The sequence below is a fragment of the Mauremys mutica genome, chromosome 5 (assembly GCF_020497125.1).
Source record: "Mauremys mutica isolate MM-2020 ecotype Southern chromosome 5, ASM2049712v1, whole genome shotgun sequence".
Lineage (NCBI taxonomy): Eukaryota > Metazoa > Chordata > Testudines > Geoemydidae > Mauremys > Mauremys mutica.
This window is the reverse complement of record NC_059076.1, coordinates 113,991,982-114,016,825: the sequence shown is the minus strand read 5'-3', so window position 1 is coordinate 114,016,825 and position 24,844 is coordinate 113,991,982. Positions and strand designations below refer to the sequence as shown.

The following is a 24,844-nucleotide window of genomic DNA, read 5'->3' as shown; positions in this document are numbered from 1 at the left end:
TTTCCAAGCAACAGAGATGCACAACTGCGTTTCTAATTTTGGTGACCAATGACAGTGGTTGAGAAGGCAAGTCAGATAAATGCATGCACAAAGGACCAAACAAAGAACATAAATAAGTGCCCTAAAAGCATTAAGCATTATTTTTCCTCCTTCCTCCTACCCCCACAAGTGATGCCAAATGCAACAGCAACTCTACTAACCAAAGGCCAGATCCTCTACAATGGTCCTTCACCAGCTTAACTCACATGAGGATCTGGCTCTGAAAGTTTAGTAACTACAAAAGGTCCATATTCTACCTTTGACATTTTAGTAAACCACCCATTGACATTGGGGATTGTTTATGGCTGCTACTTTGTAGCCCTCTCCCAGGGACCATAATTAAAATAAAATTTGGCCTTTTGCTATCAGTGAGTATGACAAAGGAAAGAAGTTGTTAGCCTTGCTGGAAGTCTCTGCTGAGCATGGAGGAGAGCAGTCCAAAGTCACAGGCCCCCCAATTAAGAAAGTCCTTATGCTACGTTGAGTTGTTGCAGTCGCCCCATCAGAGGGGAGTGAATTCCTCATAATGAAACCAGACATGCTGGGCACAGGAGCACTTTCACTGTTTGACATGAATTTAAACTCTGTTCCATTGCCACAACATTTTCATAGTGTAATCAGCAAAACCGCAGTCAGCAAGAGCAGAGGATGCTCTCTGCCTCACAGGGGGCACTCGGCGCCTGACAGCACGATACCCTAAAAATGCATTTTCCAAAGCAGAGTTTAAAACGGCATACTTTTCATGACGTAAATGAAACCCTAAGAGACCAAATTCATCCTTGGTGTAACTACTTTTAAATCAATTTAATTACACTAGGAACATAAGAACATAAGAAAGGCCGTACCGGGTCAGACCAAAGGTCCATCTAGCCCAGTATCTGTCTACCGACAGTGGCCAATGCCAGGTGCCCCTGAGGGAGTGAACCTAACAGGCAATGATCAAGTGATCTCTCTCCTGCCATCCATCTCCATCCTCTGACGAACAGAGGCTAGGGACACCATTCTTACCCATCCTGGCTAATAGCCATTTATGGACTTAGCCACCATGAATTTATCCAGTCCCCTTTTAAACATTGTTATAGTCCTAGCCTTCACAACCTCCTCAGGTAAGGAGTTCCACAAGTTGACTGTGCGCTGCGTGAAGAAGAACTTCCTTTTATTTGTTTTAAACCTGCTGCCTATTAATTTCATTTGGTGACCCCTAGTTCTTGTATTATGGGAATAAGTAAATAACTTTTCCTTATCCACTTTCTCAATATCACTCATGATTTTATATACCTCTATCATGTCCCCCCTTAGTCTTCTCTTTTCCAAACTGAAGAGTCCTAGCCTCTTTAATCTTTCCTCATATGGGACCTTCTCTAAACCCCTAATCATCTTAGTTGCTCTTTTCTGAACCTTTTCTAGTGCTAGAATATCTTTTTTGAGGTGAGGAGACCACATCTATACACAGTATTCGAGATGTGGGCGTACCCTGGATTTATATAAGGGCAATAATATATTCTCAGTCTTATTCTCTATCCCCTTTTTAATGATTCCTAACATCCTGTTTGCTTTTTTGACCGCCTCTGCACACTGCGTGGACATCTTCAGAGAACTATCCACGATAACTCCAAGATCTTTTTCCTGACTCGTTGTAGCTAAATTAGCCCCCATCATGTTGTATGTATAGTTGGGGTTATTTTTTCCAATGTGCATTACTTTACATTTATCCACATTAAATTTCATTTGCCATTTTGTTGCCCAATCACTTAGTTTTGTGAGATCTTTTTGAAGTTCTTCACAATCTGCTTTGGTCTTAACTATCTTGAGTAGTTTAGTATCATCTGCAAACTTGGCCACTTCACTGTTTACCCCTTTCTCCAGATCATTTATGAATAAATTGAATAGGATTGGTCCTAGGACTGACCCTTGGGGAACACCACTAGTTACCCCTCTCCATTCTGAGAATTTACCATTAATTCCTACCCTTTGTTCCCTGTCCTTTAACCAGTTCTCAATCCATGAAAGGACCTTTCCTTTTATCCCATGACAGCTTAATTTATGTAAGAGCCTTTGGTGAGGGACCTTGTCAAAGGCTTTCTGGAAATCTAAGTACACTATGTCCACCGGATCCCCCTTGTCCACATGTTTGTTGACCCCTTCAAAGAATTCTAATAGATTAGTAAGACACGATTTCCCTTTACAGAAACCATGTTGACTATTGCTCAACAGTTTATGTTTTTCTATGTGTCTGACAATTTTATTCTTTACTATTGTTTCAACTAATTTGCCCGGTACCGACGTTAGACTTACTGGTCTGTAATTGCCAGGATCACCCCTAGAGCCCTTTTTAAATATTGGCGTTACATTAGCTAACTTCCAGTCATTGGGTACCGAAGCCGATTTAAAGGACAGGTTACAAACCTTAGTTAATAGTTCCGCAACTTCACATTTGAATTTGGTTCTGTATGTTCAGTTTAAGTGAAAAAAAAATACCAAGAACTATATTAATCATGAGCCTCCAGAACATCACCTCCTAAAATTGCCCTTGCTTTTCTTCAAATGAACAGATAGCCTTTCCAGGTTAGTCAGTTCAATCAGACTCCCATACAGATCTACAATATGCACGTCTACCTTGATATTATGCTGTCCTTGGGAACCAAAAAAATCTTACCGTGTTATAGGTGAAACTATATTGAACTTTGATTTGATCTGCCGCAGTGCGTTGCCCCCTCCCCCCCCCCGAGCGCTGCTTTACCGTGTTATATCTGAATTCATCTTATATCGGGTGGCGTTATATCGGGGTAGAGGTGTACAATGTTCCAGAGGTTTTCCATTTTTCTAAAGTGCATATTAACCTCTGTCCACTCACATAGCTCCTACTGGAAATATTCTTGGCTCTAATTTAGCTATGGCATATTAATAAAATCTTCCTTTAAAAAGGTGGATGACTAGAATATCCAAATTCATGACCAAATATAAGCTAATGCTTTCCCCCAAATTGCACAGACATGAGGACAATCTGAAAATATATTTACAGTACCTATTCCATTTAATTGGACAGTTACCAATTTCTAGCTAGCTCTTGTTTGATGTTGTACTCATCTATATCATGTCTCAAGTTTCTAGTTCTGTCTTCTCTAATTGTAGCCAATGAGCACTTCACACTGGGTAGCAGTTACCTTCTGTGCAGTACAAAAGGAGACTTCAGAACTCCTGTGTAGTTCAGAACTTCAAGGTCAACAGCAAAACTCTTCTGAATTCTAGATAATCTAGATAAGCCTCAGCTCCTAGAATATCTTTGAAAACTTTGATTTTTAACTACTTGATCTGTATGTGCCAACTATAAATACAACCCTATGTAATGTACAGGGTTTCTTTTAGGATTTGAGGTAGAATCTGTGTTCCACAAGAGGGTTGATTCAAAGTAAGATAGTCCTTGTCAAAGCAAACCAATGGAATCATTTTTTTTGGGCTCAGTTTTATAGACTGAGTTATACCCAGAACATTTATGTTGTAGGATATGGGGACAGTGGAAATGAAACATTTTATAGCTGGCTGGATCTATTTACATGTTTAGGGTCCGGGTTCTTCCTTTTTTTAAACTATTGACATGACCTTGTTTCTGAAATACCCATTCTGGTGTCTCATTTTTACTTGTCATCCAATATAGTGGCTGCTTCATAGTAAAAGAAGCAGGAATGTTCCACAGATGTGGAAATCTAATTCTACCTCTTCAATGATTTTAGATGTGTGTGTGTGTGTCTATCTTCCTACTGTATTTTCCACTGCATGCATCTGATGAAGTGGGCTTTAGCCCAGGAAAGCTTATGCTCAAATACATTTGTTACCTCTAAGGTGCCATAAGTACTCCTCATTCTTTTGACTATACACTGATTTTTCCAATGGTATGGAGGCAGTGCTGTCTAATGTAGAGAGAATAGAAATGAGGTACTGCATGTTCTTGAGGAAATCAACACTGCGTCTCTCAGTTTGCCCGTCTAATACTCAGATGGGCACCATATAAAAGCCTAGATTGCCTTGGGAAATAGTGATAATTCTTCCCTACATCACAGAGCTGTTGTATAGCTTAATTCAATAGTGTGTGTAAAGTGATTTGAAATCCTTGGATGAGAAGTGTAAAGTATTATCATGGCGTTACATTCCTTAGGTCACTTGGGACTATTTTTGACAATCACACCATGACCAGATACCAAACTGCATAGTTCCCGTGATATCTGCTGGTAACAATGCCATAGAGCTGTCTGTGGTGCAAGTTCCTTAAAATAAATGTCACCGCAGCAAGCCGCGGGGGGCGCTCTGCCGGCACCGCGAGGGTGGCAGGCAGGCTGCCTTCGGCAGCTTGCCTGCGGAGGGTCCGCTGGTCCCGCGGCTTGATCCGCCGAAGCCACGGGACCAGTGGACCCTCCGCAGGCAAGCCGCCGAAGGCAGCCTGCCTGCCGTGCTTGGGATGACAATATGCCTAGAGCCACCCCTGGCACTCACTTGTTATCTTTCCCATACTGATGACTTAGCTAATGGGCCAATGTCTTAAGCAACAAAGTTAGACACAGATTACTTGGTTGTGCACCCTCCTGCATGTATCAGTTTTACATCAGTGTATTTCCATTCATTTCAGTGGAGTTACTCCTGACTTCAGTGCAAACAAGAAGGCCAGAATCAGTTGGAGATCAAGTAACTCATGTAACTCCACTGAAGTCAATAGGTATAAAACCAGTGTAAAATTGGTGTTATCAGAATCAGGTCCTAAATACTATAAAGTTTCTTTCTTTTGTTTTGGATAAAATTACTGATACTACCTATATAGGTCTCCTTTTGGGAAGGCTCACAGGCTGATTTTCAGATTATCAGCAGATCTACATATCTCAATCCCCAAACGGGGGGGTGGGGTGGGTGGGCAGAGGAACATTTGTGGGGGGCACATGGCGGGGCCCAGGTCAGCTCCCACGGGGGATGGGGAGGGAGCGCCACCCAGCCCTGCTCCACCACCAGCCCTGCTCAGGCCCCAGCTGCAGCTCTACTCATAGGTGCTGGAAGGAGGGATGCAGGGGGGGCTGCCACACCCCCTGGCTTGAAGTGGTTTCCATTATATACAGGGTTAACAGTTTGGTTCCATGGCTCTCAGCACACCCACTATAAAAATGGTTGCAGCACCCCTGGCTCCATTCTGCCCCCTGCTCGGCCCCAGCCCTGCTCCAGCCCAGCTGCAGCCCCATTCTGCCCTCAGCCCAGCTCTGCTCTCATTCCCTCTCCACCCGCAGCCCAGCTCCGCCTCTAACCCCAGCTCCTCCCCATCCCCAGTTCAGCCCCCAGCTCCACCTTCAGCCCACCCTCCTCTGCTGAGCCAGCTGTGCAGTAATGGGGGGGGGGGGGAAGAGCACAGACAGATTATATTACTGGTAAGGGGGGCATGACAAAAAGTTTGGGCACCACGGATCTCTCTGAACTGGCAATATCATTCAACTTCTCTGTACCAGGAAGGGTTAAATCTCTGGGCTAGATTCTGCCACCCTTGCTGCTCATGATGAGAAGTCACTGACTTGGCGACCGGTCCAGATGGCTGCAGTGGGACAACTCACGGCACTAGTTAGCAGGAACGAGGAGGGTAGAATCTGGACCTCTCTTTGCGTGGAGTCAGATATTCGAAAGAACTCAGGACCAAATGTTCAAGTGTGCAGCACCTACAACTGGGGCCAGATTTTTTTTTTTTTTTTTTAAACAAACAAAAAAAAGCTCCACTCCCTTCTAGGCACCCAAACAGGGAAGGTGCTCAGTGACTACAGTGATGGGCCGCAGCATAACAACCCTAAAACAGGGAAAGGGGGCTGATTTTCAGAGTTACTCAGCATCCAGCAAATACTCAACATGCCGAGGGTTTTTGTTCTTGTTGAAAAATCTGGCTAATTATTCTGGGGCCTAAATGAGAGATAAGCACTTTGGAAAGCCTGGCCCACATTGCCTGAACACAGCAGAGGAGTGGGGATCCTTTTGTAAGCCTCTCCCCCATTATTTATTTTCTCTCCTTGTAACAACTCAGCAGCGTCTCACAGAAATAGAACTATGATTTTTGGAGGATTACCTGTTTTTTAAAAACAGTTGATCTCCCATTAATATATTTTAATCTTTTGACAGAGACAAAGATTGCCAAAAAATATGGGAAACAATGCAAAAGGCGTTTATTTACAAGAACCCATGTAATATTACAACAGAAGATTATCAGCTGTTACTGGATTTGGCGAGTCATCCTATCCCCTGTAACAAGGTAACAATATCTGTGTGTGATGAGCTGTCTGGGTAGGGACTGCTTGTCCGTACATGCCCAGTACAACAGAGATCCTTTGGTTTTGTGCTAGAGGCACTTTACAAACACAGAACAACAGGGTCCTGGTCCAATACTAGGGCTGCTAGGCACTATGGTAACACAAATAATAGTAATGATAGCAATCATGAGTGACCCTCAAATACCTACAGGTACTCTGACTTCAGGTTTGAGATAACATTACTCCCAAAGCTACTTCTTTTAGAACAAGAGTATCCTGTTCATTACAGGCCAGTGATGAAGATCATTATATAGAACATTCCTTCTAGGGGCAAAATTTTGGGCCATGAAGGGAAAAATCATTGTGGCCTTCACTGCTATTTAGAAGAGAAGCTCTCTGTAAGAGCAGCCATGCAGTTAGAGGCACACGGCTTTTTATTGCGCATGTGCGGTTGAAATGCATGCAGAGTGGCAGCAATTAGAGCTGGTTAAAAAGTTTCCTTCAAAATGTTTTTTCAATAGAAAATTGTTTCTCCCCCCCCAAACCAAATTAATTTTTTCTGAAAATAGAAATTTTCAAAAACCACACTGGAATTTTTATATATTTTAAATAGTCAGTTTTTGGTCTTTTAACAACCCCCCCAAAAAATATAAATGAAAACAAACATTTTCATCATCAAAACTTTTTCTGGAAAAAAACATTTCCTGACCAGCTTTCATATCAATGCCATTTCTTACACACCAGTCTTTTCCTCACAGTCATTATTTTGGAGCAAGACAAATGACCTTGTTCATCGTTATACAAAAACCAATCACAGTTTCCTCACTCTGGAGGACACCTTGCTGGGCTATATGGCTGATGGAGTCTCATGGTGTGGAAACCCTTCTAGTCCAGGTAAGGATTCCTTAAACAAAAAACAAAAAAATTAACTCCAGGTTTTCTTTCACTCAGAAATTTCTAATATAAGAAAATCTCTTTTGGAGAGGATACTTTCCATTCTTAGTTTCAGCCCAAACAACTGTTGATCCTTTCTACCCTGCCTGAGTTATGGAAAAGTGAAAAACACTCATTTTCAGCTTAATTTTATCAACACTTTTTAGCTCCCAGTAGCACAGAAAGAGCTCAGCCTAGTTACATATTGCCTCCCTTATTTACAGTAATCAGCAACCTACCATGATTCCAGTGTGACCACTTTCAGACTAAGGCCACAGTCCTGCAATATGCTCCATTCAGGCAGACTCCTGCACTTGCACAGAAGTCATTGGGACCACATGTAGACATAAGGGGGTTGCTTGTTCACACTAAGGGCCTAAGAATGAGTAGGGATGTCAGAAGCTGTCCTCAAATTTGAGGGAAATTTATAAAAAACAAAATAAAAATTATGTGGGAAGAGTCACTTCTGAGCATGCTCAGTGAGCATCCGCTAAGAACCCCCCCACACACACACTTTTGGTCACATCAATAAGTGCACATTCTCCCTGCTCAGCCTGACCAGGAACAATGTTGCTGGAATCATTTGCATAAGGGGACTGTAAATGCCTCACAGTCTTCCAAACACCTTTGACTTAATCTCCCCCTTAGAACACTTTTCATCTAAGCCTGTTGCTGTGATGGGGCACAATGGTTATTTTTGCCATTCTTATTCAGCACTGCAGGCAGTATTAAAGTGTCTGACAATTTCTTCTCTAATCTTAGTTATTCTGCATCATATATTTATTTTAGGAATTAACTATGAATCTTGTCCAAAATGGAGTGAATGCGAGAGCAACCCTACTTCTGTGTACTGGAAAATGGCATCCAAGATGGTAAGGATTATATAGCAACTTCTCCAGGATCACAGTTAGAATTAATTTATCCTTTGGGGGTTGGGGATGTTGAAAGAGGGGGGCCAAGATTTTACCCAAGCAGGTCAATGGCAAAACTCCCATAGACTTAAGTGGGACAGGGTTTCACCCAGACCATGGAAATCTGGGGCTAAAATGTCTGGTAGGTCTGTTCCATTGGCTAGAAAACAAAGGCTTTGATCCTACAACCAAATCCATGTACGTGAATCCTTGAGTCCCTGCAAGATGCATTGACTTCAGTGGGACTCTGTGCAGACATGCAAGTCTGCCTGCACAGATCCAATTGCAGGATTGGGGCCTTAACTATTAACTATGGCTCCCTACTTTAATGGACAATAGCCTATTTTTCTATATTTTTATCATGATCAATTACATCCTGGAACAATAATTTTAATCAAAATATTCGTGTTTATAACAATGAAAGAAATACAGCAAAGGAAAAAGTGGCTAACAGTTAAACCTTGGAACACAGTCTGATCATCTCAGTGGTCTGATGTGAATTCCTCCCAAATTGCTAGGAGTCACGCCACAAATTACTCAAAATGCCATTATCCTCTCGGCTTTCACCAAAGACGTTGAATGGGTCAAATTCAAACAGATTAGATTATTAAGAACTGAAAGTTGTGCCATGTGTTTTTTGGAAACACAGGTTTCCCCAAGACTTTCACTAAGGTCTCATGTTTCACACAACATTTAATGTCACAATAATTTGGGCATTCTTATTCTTACTGATGGGTCCCTCCATCAGTGGTCATCTTGATAACGGTGTCAAACAGCACCAAGCACAATTAATGCTTAACAAACATTAATTAACCATAATATATATAATTATAGGAATCATTCCCTCAGACAAATACACAAGATCACAATTGCTAAAACCAATGACTTTTTAAACCTCTGAATGCTAAAAGCATGCTGGAAACTGCTGTAGAGCATGGCTGAGAGAATGAGCACCTCCTTGTGCCTTTTTAACATAATGAAAAGAACTCCTCTGTGAAGCCCTGATTCACAAAGGTGTACAGGTAGGTGCCTAACTTAAAGCACGTGACTTCATTGACTTCAGTGAGACTCCACATGCTTAAAGTTATGCATGTGTTTCAGTACCTTGCTGAATTGGGGCCTTACATAATGCTTATTTAACTCTATTCTGTTAGAGTTCTTCTGGCTAAATCAAAGGTAAATTAAGTTTATTATCAAATCTGAAGATTTAAGAGATGCTGAGTAAGGATATTGGAAACAGAAATGGTTACATGTAAAACAAAAAGTATAACACGCTTCTTAGAGACTATATTTAACCTTTCACAGGCTAAAATCCTTGCCTAAAGTAATTTCTCACCGAAGGCAATCTCTCAGCATCACCAACCAACATGGCTGGGATCCACCTTTCACAAATGCAAAAGACACTGTCCTTCTTGCTCTCTCAGTGATGGATACCAAAGTCTCCTTATATTTCCCAAACCCCTTGTTTTGTCCCCAGAATCAGGATCCTTTCCTGGTGTGCTGGCTCCAAGTTGCCCTCACAGACTTGTGTTGATTCCATATGCAAAACAGCCTTCTATTGTGTTGGCTTATTATAATGCTTAATCTACATAGGGACCTAGGCAGACAGGTGTTTAGCAAAACCTGTGTCAGCCCTGCCTGAGACACAAACTCTAAAAATATATTTTCAGTACATATACACAACTGCTTACAGATCATCCATCCATCTCTCAAGAGTTATGTGGTTCAGTATGGCCTAAACTTTTATTAGATACCTTACACAATCCTTTTTGGATAAATACTGTGAAAGCAGTCAGTTTGTCAGGCCTGATAGAAGTTACTACTACAGAACAGTGAACCCTTTGCCAGTTGATATTCAGGGATTCTTAGGGTCACAATTAGTTCCCCAGCATAATTTAAGCAGCCCAAGGGGTGCTCTAATTTATACTGGCTGCCAGTAGACCCACAGGCTGACACAGAAGCCAGGGCTCAGGGAAGTCACAGCAATGTCCTCTACACCAGCAGCCAGGAAAACTTTGGCACAGGACCTGTTATGCCAGCTTTGCACCATCACAGGCTTTCCCCACACGGGGTTATCCAGTTGCGGTTGGTCAATGTTGCTTTAGGGTAACTTTGTACCAGTGAGAGAAGATATGGCCCTTTATTTTCACTGGGATCTTCTGGTAAAATAGTGAGCTCAGATTCTGAGCTGGTAAATATTGGTGCAGCTCTACTGAAGACAGAAGAGCTATGCTGCTTTAACATAAGAACGGCCGTACCGGGTCAGACCAGGGCCGCCCAGAGGGGGGGGCAAAGGGGGCAATTTGCCCCGGGCCCCGAGCTCCGCAGGGGCCCCCAAGAGAACAGCGGAGGCTCCCGCCTCCGCCCCTCTCCTGTAGCCTCAGCGCATCAAGCGCCGAGTCTCCGCCGGGGCCCCTGAGCCCCGCCCCGCTCCAAGCCGCGTGGTGAGGGGCGGGGCTGGGAACTCCGGCCTGAGCTCAGCTGCCTCCGCTCGGCGTGGCACTCACAGCCCGGCCCCCTCACCACGCGGCTCTGAGCGGGACGGAGATCAGGCCCCGCCGGCCACACGCTGCGGCTGTTCCGGCGAGGCGCTGAGACTCCGGGTGAGGAGGGAGCCGGGGGTAAGAGGCTGGGGCCGGGGTGGGGGGGAAGCGGGACCCGCCGCCGAAGCGCAGCCCGGTCTTTGGCGGCGGGGGGCCCCTTCCGTTCCGGGACCCGCCGCCAAAGTGCCCCGAAGACCCGCGGCGGGGACCCCCCCCTCGCCGAATTACCGCCGAAGACCAGGCTGCACTTCAGCGGCGGGTCCCGCTTCGGCGGTAATTCAGCGGCGGGGGGGCCCCCGCCGCGGGTCTTGGGGCACTTCGGCGGCAGGTCCAGGAACGGAAGGGGCCCCCCGCCGCTGAAGACCCCGGGCCCCTGGAATCCTCTGGGCGGCCCTGGGTCAGACCAAAGGTCCATCTAGCCCAGTATCTGTCTACCGACAGTGGCCAATGCCAGGTGCCCCAGAGGGAGTGAACCTACAGGCAATGATCAAGTGATCTCTCTCCTACCATCCATCTCTGTCCTCTGACAAACAGAGGCTAGGGACACCATTCCTTACCCATCCTGGCTAATAGCCATTTATGGACTTAACCACCATGAATTTATCCAGTTCTCTTTTAAACACTATTATAGTCCTAGCCTTCACAACCTCCTCAGGTAAGGAGTTCCACAAGTTGACTGTGCGCTGCGTGAAGAAGAACTTCCTTTTACTCTAGCTAAGGATCTGACCCTCTGTTTCATGTAAAGCTAAAGTACAATGTATGTTTGCTTGTTTAGTTTGCAGAAGCAGCATGTGGTGTGGTTCAGGTGATGCTCAATGGATCAATAGAAGCTGGAGCATTCAGAAGTAACAGGTATCTACTTAATCTGTCTCTGCCTGTGGCTCTGCCTTACTACTCACTCAGGGACTGTGTACTGGTGCAGGTGTCGGCAACAGTAAATCCCAGTGCAAGACTGGGGCCTTAGAGGGCCAGATCTTTTTCAGCTTTGCTGAATCAGTGTTGCTCTGTTGACTGCTATGGAGCTATGCTAATTTACACTTGCTGACGATCTGGCCCATTATATTATGCATCTTCTGATGCATTCGATTTGGATTTTTTCTGAAAATGGCCACAATCCACAGAATGTTGTGCAGTAAGCCCAAAATGGACTCCTCTGCTATATTACACTCACATAACCGACACATTATAACTATCCTCAGAGTGGATTTCTTGGGTTGTGCTCCCCCAGAGATTGTACATACTTTCAGTGACTGACAGGAGGTGCTGCCTCTGCTAACTCTGGAGGATGAAGAAACTTGTGGTTAGCACAAGCAGAAAGATTTTTTTTCCCCTTTAGTAGTGGCAGTCACTGGTAATCTAGATAGGAGAAAAATCATTAGGAATGAAAGAACCTCAGACTGTTTCATTCTGCAAACAGCTCCAAAGGCTCTCAAAGCTGAATGAAAATGGGGAGGGGGGGGGGATTCCTTTACCACAAATTAATTAAATAGTCCATAAAAATCTCATGGGAAAGTTATACATTCTCTCCACCGGGAATAATGGTTACTCATGAGTATGTAGTAGTTACTGGAAAACATACTTTGTTCATCTTGTTCTAAAGCTAAGATGTGTGTTGCTTTTTCATGCTCCCATTCTTACAGCATTTTTGGAAGTGTTGAGATCTTTAACTTAGACCCAGACAAAGTTTCTGCAGTGCAGATTTGGCTTATGCAGAACATCGGTGGACCTGCAAGGTAAAGATGCTAGTACAAAATAGTGTGTGATGCTTTGTTTCTATAATTTAGAAGTGCAGTTCAATTCTGAAACGTGAGTAAAAATAGCACTGTCTTACCATCAGCTTTACTCCTTGAATGCAATTAGCTGCTTACTTTAGTGGAAATAATTAATAAAAAAGTGGTAAAAATATTATTATTACTGCCAGCTCTGCTGAGCCAATACAGCTCTGGAAGAGCAAAACTGTTTCCTTTCTGTTAGCCTTGCAGTTGGATATAGTTATCTCCACAACCCTGTTATCTTCAAATTCTGTACCTCTTTATGTCTGTGCAATCCTACAGAGGCCCTACACAGGCCCAACAGATCTGTGTAGTGCTCAGACATAAAGAACACAGTTTGTCTGAGTTTGCAAATCTGTGCAGTTGGAAAACATCTTTTTACATGAAAATTGAGCAAATACGCTTTGCAGGTCACTGAGAGGCAATCAATGCAGAGTAACCAGGAAGCCATGTTTTGCCAAATAATTTTTAATAACAGAACCACAATTTAAATGTTTATTTTTAACTATTCATACCAGACAGTGACCATAAGTCACCAGAGAATTTCTGTTCTATATAGGTTTTATAAAGAGCTCATCACCATAGTATCTGAGCCCCTTCCAGTAGTGCATTAAGTGACATGACTAACATCTGTCACACATCTGCTCCCTCAGTCTCCCCAGGGAGAGAAGTACCTACAACAGTGTGCTTTGTTTTTGGAATTGTCATTTTACATTACACACACACACACATTCCTGTATGTTTATGTTAGAGAAGGCAGTCAAAGAAATGCACCTTGCCCTTAGAGTGGGAAGTGATGCAGTCTGTGAGGGTCCTCTGTAGGCAAGGGGGATATTCTACATGGATCTTTGGGTATACACTTTGCACTGGCACAGCATGTCTGCAATGTGTCTGAATCTGGCCCTCTGATCTCAGTTGCTCTGGTGTAAATACAGAGTAACTCCATTTACTTACTCCTGATTTGCACCAGCAGCACTGCTTATTACTTAAGTCCACTAGAGTGTCTGGCCATCAACTGGCAGATGTGACTGGGAATAAGCAGGAAGCATTCTAACAAATGAATTAATCTGGTCATAAAGGGCTCAGCCCCAAAGCAAGATAAACATTATTTTAAGAGAACCCCAAACATCCAGATTTCAAAAATCAAATCACGAGGGGCAAGTGACACACAAAACAGACAACAAATTCCGTAGAGGGGCTCTAGTGATTCCTTAAACCTAGAGTTGCCAACTGTGTGATCGCACAAACCCAAACACTGTTGCCCCACCCCTGCCCCTTCTCCGAGGCACCACCCCATTCTCTCCATCCCCCGTCCCGCCGTAGCTCGCTCTCCCCCACCCTCACTCACTTTCACCAGGCTAGAACACGGGGTTGGGGTGTGGGCTCTGGGCTAGGCCCTAGGGATTTGGAGCGTGGGAGGGGGGCTCCACGCTGAGCCTGGGTCAGGGTGCAAGCTATGGGAGGGAGTTTAGGTGCAGGGGGGACTCAGGGCTGGGACAAAGGTTCAGGTACAGGAGGAGGTTTGGGGTGCAAGCTGTGCGAGGGAGTTGGGTGTGGGAGGGGTTTAGGGCTGGAGCAGGAGGCTGGGGTGTAGAAAGGGGTTCAGGCTCTTACACACACCCTTCACCCCTCCCAGCACTGCTGCCTCTTCCCCCACCTACCCTTTGTAAAGGTACCACTCAGTAGTAGAACAAAAAGAAGTCTCCTCAGGACTGCAGGCTGAAAACTTGTTGCTTTTGCTCAACAGCATCACAACAGGGGGAGAAGGCAGGGGGACCTCCCAACTGACTAAACAGGAAGTAAAGGGGGGGGGGGTGGAGCATGGGATTGTTAACTGCTTGACGACAACTTTGACAGAGACACACAGCCTCCCTAAATGCCCTTCCCACTCACCATCATACTGCTCACTGTCCACACTTACCTGGTGCCACTAGCATGGCTCTTGTTCCCTTCTCCAGAGATATCCCAGAAGCAGAATGACCCACATGTCCCTCCTCAGCAGAGACAGAGCAGCTCTTACCTCGTGCTCTGGCAGCCTGCACAGCCCCTCTGGAACCACACTTTCCTCCTATGCTGAGGCCCCTCCATCAGACTCACAGCAGTTTCCCCTTCACTCTCCAATTAACATCTCTGGCATGTCAAAAGCTCTGAATGTTGATTTGATTCACATCACATGTTGTGTCAGCCCACAGCTTCAGGAAACTCTTGTGAAGGAGGAGGATTGTATTCTGTTTGTGGGGCAGTCCTGCATTTGCCCCCATGACCTGTTACCTCGCTGGGCCACTGGGATTGATAGTTTTTTATTATAGTTTGCATTTCTTCCCATGCAGGGGCTCTGTGCCACGTGCATTTTTGTGTGTCCCCTCCCCCCCCACACACACACTTTCTTCACTTCCACATCACTAGAGCCTTAAATGAGCAGGAGAGCTGAGCGTGCTGCTACAGACTGGGAATGTGTGAGGCATCCAGCACCACTTTGCGTCTCTCTTTCTCCTTCCTGGCTGCTCTAATCCCAGTTCTTACTGTGCTTTGCTGCACTAATAGCTGTGTTAGTTGCTAATACATTGGTCTAGACCAGGGGTGGGCAAACTTTTTGGCCTGAGGGCCACATTTGGGTTGCGCAACTGTATGGAGGACCGGGTAGGGGAGGCTGTGCCTCCCCAAAAAGCCTGGCCCCCACCCCCTATCTGCCCCCCTCAGAACCCCCAACCCATCCAACACCCCCTGCTCCTTGTCCCCTGACCGCCTCCTCCCAGGACCCCTGTCCCCTGACTGCCCCAACCCCTATCTATACCCCTGCCCCTTGACAACCCCCCTGGGACTCCCACTCCCTATCCAATCGCCCCCTGCTCCTTGTCCCCTGACTGCCCCCTCCTGGGACCCCTGCCCCCTCCTATCCAGCCCCCTGCTCCCTGTCCCCTGACTGCCACAACCCCTATCCACACCCCCACCCCCTGACAGCCCCCCTGGGATTACCACCCCCTGTCCAATCACCCTCTGCTCCTCATCCCTTGACCACTCCTTCCTGGGACCCACTGCCCCAACTGCCCCCCAGGATCCACCCCCTTATCCAACTCCCCCCGCTCCCTGTCCTCTGACTGCCTTCCCAACCCCTATCCACATCTCCACCCCCTGATAGGCCCTCTGGGACTCCCACTCCCAACCCTCCCTGTTCCCCATCCCCTGACTGCCCCCTCAGAACCTCCACCCCATCCAACTGCCCACTCCTCCCTGACTGCCCCCCAGGAGCCTCTGCTCCCTTACCCAGCCCCCCACTCCTCGCCCCCTTACCAGCAGCAGGAGCTCGCAGCTGCGACACCTGGCCAGAGCCAGCTTCGCTCTCCACGTTGCCCAGCGGGAGCAGTGGGCCAGAGCGCGGCCCATGTGACTGCAGGGGAGGCGGGATAGCAGGGGAGGGGCCGGGGACTGGGCTCCCCGGCTGGGAGCTCAGGGGCAGGGCAGGACAGGACAGTCCTGCAGGCCGAATGTGGCCCGTAGGCTGTAGTTTGACCACGTCTTGTCTAGACAACTCCCAAACAGTACATAGGACTCATAAAAGGAAACCAGGTTTCTCTGTTTTTTCCAGTTTTAACAAATGGGAAACTCACTCTGAGATCATGGACTTGATGCAGGGATTGCAAAATGAAATTCTATGGCCTGTGCTATATAAGAGGCCAGGCTAGATGTTCAAAACAGTCCTCACTGGCCTTAAAAATCTATGAATTCTGAATTCCTTATGTACCAAATTTCATGAAACTGACATCTAAGTTATGCCTGCAAAATATACACATACAGGTGCAAACAGGTGCAAACTGCCTGCTAAACATATATTGACAGGTGTGCAGACAAATGCTGATTACATGGTTTGTGATAGGAAAAAAATGTTCATTTGTAGCTGCACTTGTGTATTTTGTGGACCAACCCAGACATCTGCTTTGTTTTTGTTTCAGTTTGGCCTTGTGTTGTATGCACCAGAGGGCTCTGAACATATCACACTGGAAATTAGCACCAGTCCTGATATTGGATAGCATTTAACAATTAGCAGCTGAATTTATTCAGACAGGGAGAAATTTACCTTGATGAGGAGAAGCAGCACAGGGCCCTCCACACGACTTAAACTCTTTGGGAGGGATGCACAGAGGGAGCTGCAGGTGGAATGGCCAACTGCAGGAGAGAGGTCTGGAGTAGGGACCTACATCCATGAATATGTAGCCAGTCCCTCTTCTCCCCTGTACACACACAGGACCTGATCATATTGCTTTCCATTGACTTCAGTGAGCCTCAGACCAAGCCCACTGAGGCTGTAGGGCACAGGGTCTAGAATAGCAGCTTTGGATGGGCAAGTTCTGCAGCACCCATGCCCTGCCGGTGTGTAAAGGACTGAATTATTTCTTACAACCTAGTTAGCTCCCCATACAAAGACTTTGTGCAGGAGAGAGTGATGGTCACCCTAGAATTCTACTCAATCAGGCTCTGATCCATCCATCCCAACACCACCCAGAGCTCCATTGAAGCCATTGGACTTCACAGAGACACTGGGGCTCCCCGGCATGGATTATCTGGCAGGAATGAGGTCTAAAATTGTGTCTTTGCCCTTTAGGTAAATTTAACAGTTTGTGTGGTCAGACAGCATGAGGCAGCATAGTGTAAAATCCACCTGTGTCTGCCAATTGTGAGCTTCACACACATGCAGGACACACGTAACAACCTGAGGTTTTTCTTTTCAGTGAGTCCTGCACGGGTCACTCCATAACAAGGTTAAAAAGCATCTTAGAGGAACGAAACTTACGTGTCTCCTGTGAGGACAATTATAGGTAATTATTTGCTTTGGGTTTGAGTTGGAATCTACTAGTATAAAATGAGGCTGTTTCCCTCCTAATCAGAATATTTTTTGAAGGAAATAGATCGTGTTTTATTATGCTAATATATCGATGGCCATTGTGAAAATGACATCAGTGGCATAAATTTGAGGTCAGAATAGTTCTCGTATTACACCTCTGCTCCAAAGACTGCCCTAGTTTCCTATCCACTTCTAGGCAAATTCAAGATGCTGGTGTTCATCTTTCAAGTCCTCTGTGGTTCAGTCCTCGCTGCTAAAGTCAATCCCTCTTCTAACGCTCTGCCTTGGCAGTCAAGAACAAGAGATTTGCTCCCACTTGTCATAATGCCTAGATTTGATCTGCTGGGGGCATTGCATTTTCAGTAGCTAGCCTCTAACTCTGGAATTTGTGTCCTTCATTGCTGTTTGACCTTCTGGGCCTGCCGTATAGCCTATCTTTCGTGAGGGTTTGCCTGAGAAACAATAGTCGGAAGTTCTAAGTATTAATTATTATGATTGCCCTGCATGCTGGGGGCGGGGATCCATTGGCACCACACAAAGCTGCTGCTGCCTGAACGTTGCAGCGACTTGCAACCAACTCCATGGAATTATGGAGGGAAGGTTGGAGAATTTCCAGGAGCCACCTGATCACTTCACGTGCGGACACAACATCATGTTTGCAGTGTGTGCATATTAGGGTGTCCTACAGTTTTTTCTCCCTGTACTGATCCTCTCCTAAAACCCATGCCTATCATGAGCTTGAGGAAGAATTAAAGGCAATTCTTGCAAGAGTCAGACATGCATCAAGCTGGCTACTGGCAAGGAATGCCATTTAAATTTTAGTCATCTTTAACTGAGTGAAAAGTTGGCCTGCAAAGGAGGATGACTGGACAAATGCACCATCTGGCACTAAGATTTTAACCTTCTGGGAGACAAAGCCATTTCTTCCTCTTTGTAATATGCATTACTGGGCCTGATTCATGAGCACCCTGCATCCCAGTTGTGTCTATGCAGTAATTTATATCACCTTAAGACAGGAGATCTCATGGACTCAGAACTATGTAACGTGTACTTTGACTTCCATGTGGCACTTGATAACTGCTTTTAATGATCAATAGAGTTATGACACCATACATCCAAAACAGCCACTAATGTTTGGATTTCTTTTTTTGTCTTATCACAGGCCAGTTCAGCTGCTTCAGTGTGCAAGTGATCCTGACCATGCAGACTGCAGACTTTGCACCAATAGTGTACAGTGAAACACACCATACTCCACATTGCTTAAATCATTCCTTAACTGTGTATGATACTGAACAAGAAGATGTGTATATACTGTATAGAGCACTATACAGTATAAATGTGTATAGAAACACTGTATGTTACCAGAAAAACCTTGCTGTGGCTGCAACACTCATAGATGAATGAACGGAAATGATATTTTAGGTGTGGTTACGGTACCCACACACACTTCCAACCTCTTCAGCCTGAGGGACAAACATATTGTTTCAGAAAGATCAAGAGGACCACAATAAGTGTTTTGGGTCAGATTCTCAGCCCTGCTCCCCTCTCTTTACACAGCACAAGTGGTGCAAAGGGAACAGAAGCCACCTGCAAGTCCCCTGCTGGGGATTCCCTGGGGTAGGGAATACATAGGGAAGAGCCAGGGCCCGCTCCAGCCACCAGCTTAGCAAGCAGGTGCTTGGGGTGGCCACTCATGAGAGGGGTGGCATGTCCAGGTATTTGGCGGCAATTCAGCGGAGGGTCCCTCGTTCCCGCTGGAGTGAAGGACCTCCTGCTGAATTGCGGCAGATCACTTTCACGTTTTTTTTTTGTTTTTGTTTTTGGCTACTTGGGGCGGCAAAACCCCTGGAGCCGGCCCTGGAAAGAGCCATAGCCATTTCTTCCCTTCCTTCCTGGCACACAGGGGAGTGTGGGAGGAGGGAAGGGGAAGTGGCTGGAATAGCTGTGGTTTGGCTGTCCTCAGTGGGAATGTGTTTCTTAGAAGACTGTATCCAAATGGTACAAGTTACAGCAGCCCACAAGCTACTCTGAACTGTACCAGGGCAGGATGAGACCTAATCAGTTACAGTTGTCAGCTTCTCTTTCCCCCCTCTCTCAGGCTGCCCTGTCTGGTTGTGTGAGGGAGGGCAGCCTTCCATTGCTAGGCACTCCCCTAGTCTGGCACAGCCAGTTGAGTTTCTCTCCTGTTCTCTCTGGAGCGGCCAGAACCTGGAAGGGAAGTCTGCACCATAAAAGCCAGAACTACTCTCACCTCCCTACCCAGCATTGCAGTACGTGGCCAGCAGGGAAGGTGCTGAGCAGCTCTCAGAGCACTTCCAGCTCACACCAGACCTACTTCTGAGGCTGCAAGAGAGGAGGTGGGAGGCAGCTGGGGAAGAGGCAGCAACAGGGTCAATTCGAACTCTTTCATTTAAAAATCACTGGGCACAGCTCAGGAAACACATTTTCTTCTTAGCAAAGTCACCCTCATAGTCTACAAAGTGGCCTCCATGCCACAACTGGGACACCACTGAGAGAGAGACAGACTGGAAGATCCCAAAATAAGTAGTCTCTGCTTAGCTTCTGAAGTTGACGGTGACTTCTTTGTAGCATACAATTTCCAAGCATACATACTGTAGTACCATAAACCGTAAGAGTTTTCTTATATTTCTTTTGCTGTCATGATACTGAGATTCAGCTGAAACTGAAGACTTGGGGCCAGAGTCTGGCCTTGACTCTCTTCCCTTTGTGCTACTCTGACACAAAGGAAGAGAGCTGGGGCTTTCCTGAAATATGGAAATCCCCAGGTGGTATAATACTAGCCTAGCCAGCAATTTGCCACTCATTTAGGCACAGGGGGTGTTCATGGTGCAGACTGGTAATTCCTAGCCAGGTCTGTGACTGGGAATGTTTACATTAAGGAGAATTTTAACTTTCTAATTGCACTCTGATATGTGGTTATTGCAATTAACTAAGACATATATCAATAACTTTAATTCAGTTATTTCTGACAAGAGGGTTGGAGAGTTTAATATTGGCTTTTGTACATATTTTGTCATAATACAAAATGTTGAATGTAAAATGGTAATGTACAATAAAATCACTGATGGTGAGCGTTCCTAATTCTATTACACACATTGATTAATCATGGACTGGATACTTAAAATGAGTCATCTATTAAGAGATTTTCATGTGGATTAGAATAGTCAGAAAAGTGGAATAATTTCAGAAGTGTTTCTCTATGAAAACATACTTGCATTATGAGAAAAAGGAAGAGGAAGAAAATCAGCAGAGCCAAGAATTGCTTTTCTTTTTCAACATATGATTTTTATTGTTTTCTCTCGGTCTTTAGTTTTGCCTACACACTGCTACATGTTAAGAGTCTAGGGCATATTCTGTCCAAGAATTCTTATGGGATTCGTGCATTTCTGTACCATGCCATCCTTCCTAATGGCTGCCCCCTTTAAGTGAACGATAGCCCTCAGACTTACATCTCAACTGTACTATTCTACTGTAACATTTACATTATGTATAGCAACACATTCTTTGTATTTGAAACATTTGTGTATCTAGGATATACTATTCCATTGGGGAAAACTTCCCAAAAAGTGGCAGTAATCGATTGTGAAAGATTTTTCAGACCATTATTTCATTGTTGAGTTTTTAACCCAATAAACCTGTAACACTTAGAAGTAGTTTCAACATACGGCACCCTTACTGAATGTCAGTGGAGAAGCCAGGGACTGACTGCGCCATGAAGAGTGAATTACCTTCTCAACCCTACAGAGGTTCTTAAACTGAGGGGTCATGAGGTTATTATGTGGGGTTCATGAGCTGTCAGCCTCCACCCCCACAAACTTTGCTTTCAGCATTTATAATTGTGTTAAATATATATTAAAAAAGTGTTTTTAATTTATAAGGGGAGTTGCACTCAAGGCTTGCTGTGTGAAAGGGGTCACCAATTCAAATGTTTGAGAACCACTGTTTTATAGCATGGTTGAGACATAGTGATGGGAGACTGTGGGAAAGCTTACTGGTCTGTAGATAGAGGATTCCATTCTTCAGGACCATGTGTCTAGCATCTGAAAGAAAAAAACAAAACAAACACCTCATGACCTCTCAAAATATTAAACTATACTTATACCCACCTGAGCATTTAGCAGAGAGGCCACATCACCCATCCCCTCTCTCTACACCAAACAAATCTCCTGCTGCCAAATTCTGCACCTGTTGCAGACAGTTGATCAGCTGTTTGTGTTGCTCAGAATGAAGTGCATTGCAGTGAGCCAGTCTTGATGGCACATGGACAATCTGATTATATAATTAGCACTATTCATGATATCTGAGGAGGATTTATGGTGATTATCACTGATTATACAATAAAACCTGTCAAGCAAACCGGTGGTTTTGTTCTCATCAGGAAATACACATTTCAAGGCAACAGTGAACAATTAACTCTGACAACTGTGCTTTAATGACAGCTTTTGAGCACAGGTGTCTGGCATACCATTGTGCTAACAGCAATATTTCTTTAAGAGGGATTATTTACAGATAGACTTGGCAGGAAAACAAAATAAAATTATGGACATAAACATTTGACTTGTCTGTTCCATCTATTAGTATAATTCATAAATTCCACTGCCCTTTTGAAACAAAAAGCATATATTCATATAGTTCAAAACATGTACAAAGTATAGTCAGTATTTTAAATATGCATTGAATACACTGAAACTAATCCTTCTTGTAATTTGTACGGATTATATTAAAGATAACAAGGCTGGATTGTGGGACAAAGTCTCAGCCCCATATGCGGAGTTGTACAGAGGTGCATTGCTCAAAAAACCTTAGGAGGATCATGCAGGAGGGAAGTATAATGCACCCTGAGCTCCCAGGAACATATATAATCTATCAAGGCTACTTATATGGCCCCCCAGTACCATAGTAACTAAACCCCTCCCCATCTTTAATGCATTTATCCTCACAAAAGTCCTGAGCTAAACAGAAGTGCTATTATCCCCATTTTGCATCTAGGGAACTGAAGCACAGAGAGATTTGGTCTATTTACCTACTTTCTCATCTTATATTTAGAATGACACTCAGTGTTGCCAAGGGGATGGGGTGCAGACTGGGCAGGCTGGAACACAGAGTAGGAGTGTCAGGGCTTAGCTATTTTGAGTTGTGTGCAAGCAGAAACTAAAACAGTAAAATTAGTTAAAATGGGGAAAGTGTGTGTGTATGTGTATATAGAGAGAGACAGAGAGATAGAGATAGATATATATATTCACCTATAATGACTGACTGAATGTTACTCAGAAGAATTCACCACTGGGCCAAGACCAGGTATAGAAACTTTAAATGTGAGATTTTCCGATAGCAATGAGCAACTGACAACAGGGGATTATAAATGGGATTCCTCACATAGCTTTACCTGCAGCAGGGACTGTGGTACAGAAGCAGAACCTCCTCCCAGATCAGTGGGCACAGGATGCCCTCCATGCATGGCCCTAGAAGGTCCATTGAGCTTCCAAAAAAATCATCTCTCACACCTACTCTCACAAAAAAGTTCAGCAGGGGGAGTAAGATCAGTCCAGCAAGCTCTATCCTTGTTGGAAAGTATGCCAGGGAGACAATGAAAATATGCTGCACTCAGAAGCAATTTCTTTGATAATATGGTTTGAGATGCAGATGAAATGTACTGACAGCTTGACCTTTTTTATTACATTGTTTGAACATTCTTATAGAGTTCAGCAGCTCTGGGGCAAGGGGGAGGAGGCATGGGTAGCTGGTGGGGCTTTGTAGAGCGGATGGAACAGAACTGTGTGTGTGATATGGGTTAGGGGAGAACTTGTGAATCAAGGGCTCCACAGCACTGCTGCCTTAGCTCCCCAGTGCACCAATGCAGCAGTTACATCGGAAGCCCATGATGTGCTGGCACCTTGGTGAAGAGATACTTAGTTCATCAACCTGCTTATAGAGTTCATCAACTTGATACTTAGTTCATCAACCTATTCCTCTGTATGCTGGTGAGCTGATGCAGCAAAACTGGAGCAGATTAATGTCTCTGCACTGAGGCATCTCTCCACAAACTGTTGTTTCAGTGCATTGGATGCCGGTCAGTCCCAGTCGCCCACACAGTTGTGCATCTTCTGTCAAATCTCTGCCAATTCAGGTAAGCAGTTACAGTAAGCATCTTGCTTTACAGACAGGAAATCCACGGCAAGGAGATTAAATGCCTTGCCCAAGGCCATGCTGCAAATCAGTGACAGAGCTGGCAATAGCATCCAGGCCTCCTGACTACATGCCCACTGGAACACAGCTGTTCTCCAAGAGAAAGATGGTGGATTTATCAACAGAGGGCTCCAGCAGTGCAGGAGTAACTCTGCAGCCACTGTAATCACCCTCATATTATAGTGTAGGGCAAGTTACTCTACTTTAGCACTTACAACGTTTATGATAGAGCCCAGACCTGTGCCCACTGAAAGTCAGGCATCCCTGGTAATAAATCACCGAAAGTGTCATTTTCTTCCAACACTGAACCAGGAACTTTATGAGAAGGAGGAAAGCAGTGTTATCCCTAACAGTACTCTGTTCTTTGTACTTCTGCCTACCACCCTTCGCAACCCTCTCCTGCTGGCATCCGACTATGTAAATGTAGACACAGCCTCCCACTGAACTTGATGGGCATTTGTCTTCAGTGGGATCAACATCAGGAGGACCGTCCACCTGTTTTCTGGCCAACTTGTGCCTCCTGTGTAACATACTTCAGCCACCGGATTTGGCTCTGAAGATGGGGCCAGATTTGTTTCTCAGGTACACCAGAGTACCTGTAATCCATTCTTCAGTGAGTATCATGTATCCCTCTCTGTGCCTGATCTACAGAGGATATGAGTCTGCTACAGCTCTCACAAACGGAATTTAGTCCATTAGCTCCAGCTCTAGAGATTCATATTTCAGCTCTGGAGGTCTTTGGTCCAATAGTTACATAACCCCATTGATTTCATTGGGGCTTCAAGGATGTAAGAGTGGGCAAAACTTGGCCTGAGGAGTTTGCCTCAGTTACTCTACCTGCCCACACCAAATTCCTGCTTCCTCTTGCCCCTCCACCCTCAAAGTCTGGAGTTCAAGGGTGCCCAGTGGGAGTTCAGGTGGTGGGTGGAGCTAGGTGGTCTGTGGATCCAGTTGAGGTTGAGCCGATGAATGGATCAGCAAAGTGTAGATGGGGAGCTGAATTATTTCATTGCTTATTCCCATGCTTTTTACCATTTGGGTTGGTGGTAAGTAGAGTCTAACAACCTTACCTTAAAGAAGTTAATGGCCTTTTTTTGTGTGGTTCTGGTTGAATTTGATCCCCAGACGGACAGCATCACAAAGTGTGTCAGGACTGCAAGGTGAGTGCTTTTTAATTGCTAATTACATCTGGAAAATTGTACAGTCATAGCAGAAATTCATCATTTTGCATTCCTAAAATTGCCAATATGTTCACTGACGTTGTGTTCAATTAGCTTAGGCAAAGTTATGCTGGGTGCGTCTTAGCATTGTCATGCTTAATCCAGTGAGTCAGAAA

At 45.0% G+C, this 24,844-nt stretch overlaps 1 protein-coding gene across 1 annotated transcript in view; it reads left to right on the top strand.

Moving 5' to 3' along the window:
• The window catches only part of LOC123372005 (ADP-ribosyl cyclase/cyclic ADP-ribose hydrolase 1-like), a 42,953-nt gene extending 22,545 nt beyond the window's left edge, over positions 1–20,408 (top strand). The window contains exons 2-8 of the mRNA XM_045019929.1: positions 6,175–6,304; positions 7,061–7,196; positions 8,025–8,107; positions 11,465–11,541; positions 12,330–12,422; positions 17,189–17,275; positions 18,464–20,408. Coding sequence (XP_044875864.1) covers positions 6,175–6,304; positions 7,061–7,196; positions 8,025–8,107; positions 11,465–11,541; positions 12,330–12,422; positions 17,189–17,275; positions 18,464–18,539 — 682 coding nt within the window. The 3' untranslated portion in view covers positions 18,540–20,408. The remainder of the gene's footprint in view (positions 1–6,174; positions 6,305–7,060; positions 7,197–8,024; positions 8,108–11,464; positions 11,542–12,329; positions 12,423–17,188; positions 17,276–18,463) is intronic.
• The last annotated feature ends 4,436 nt before the right edge of the window (positions 20,409–24,844 follow it).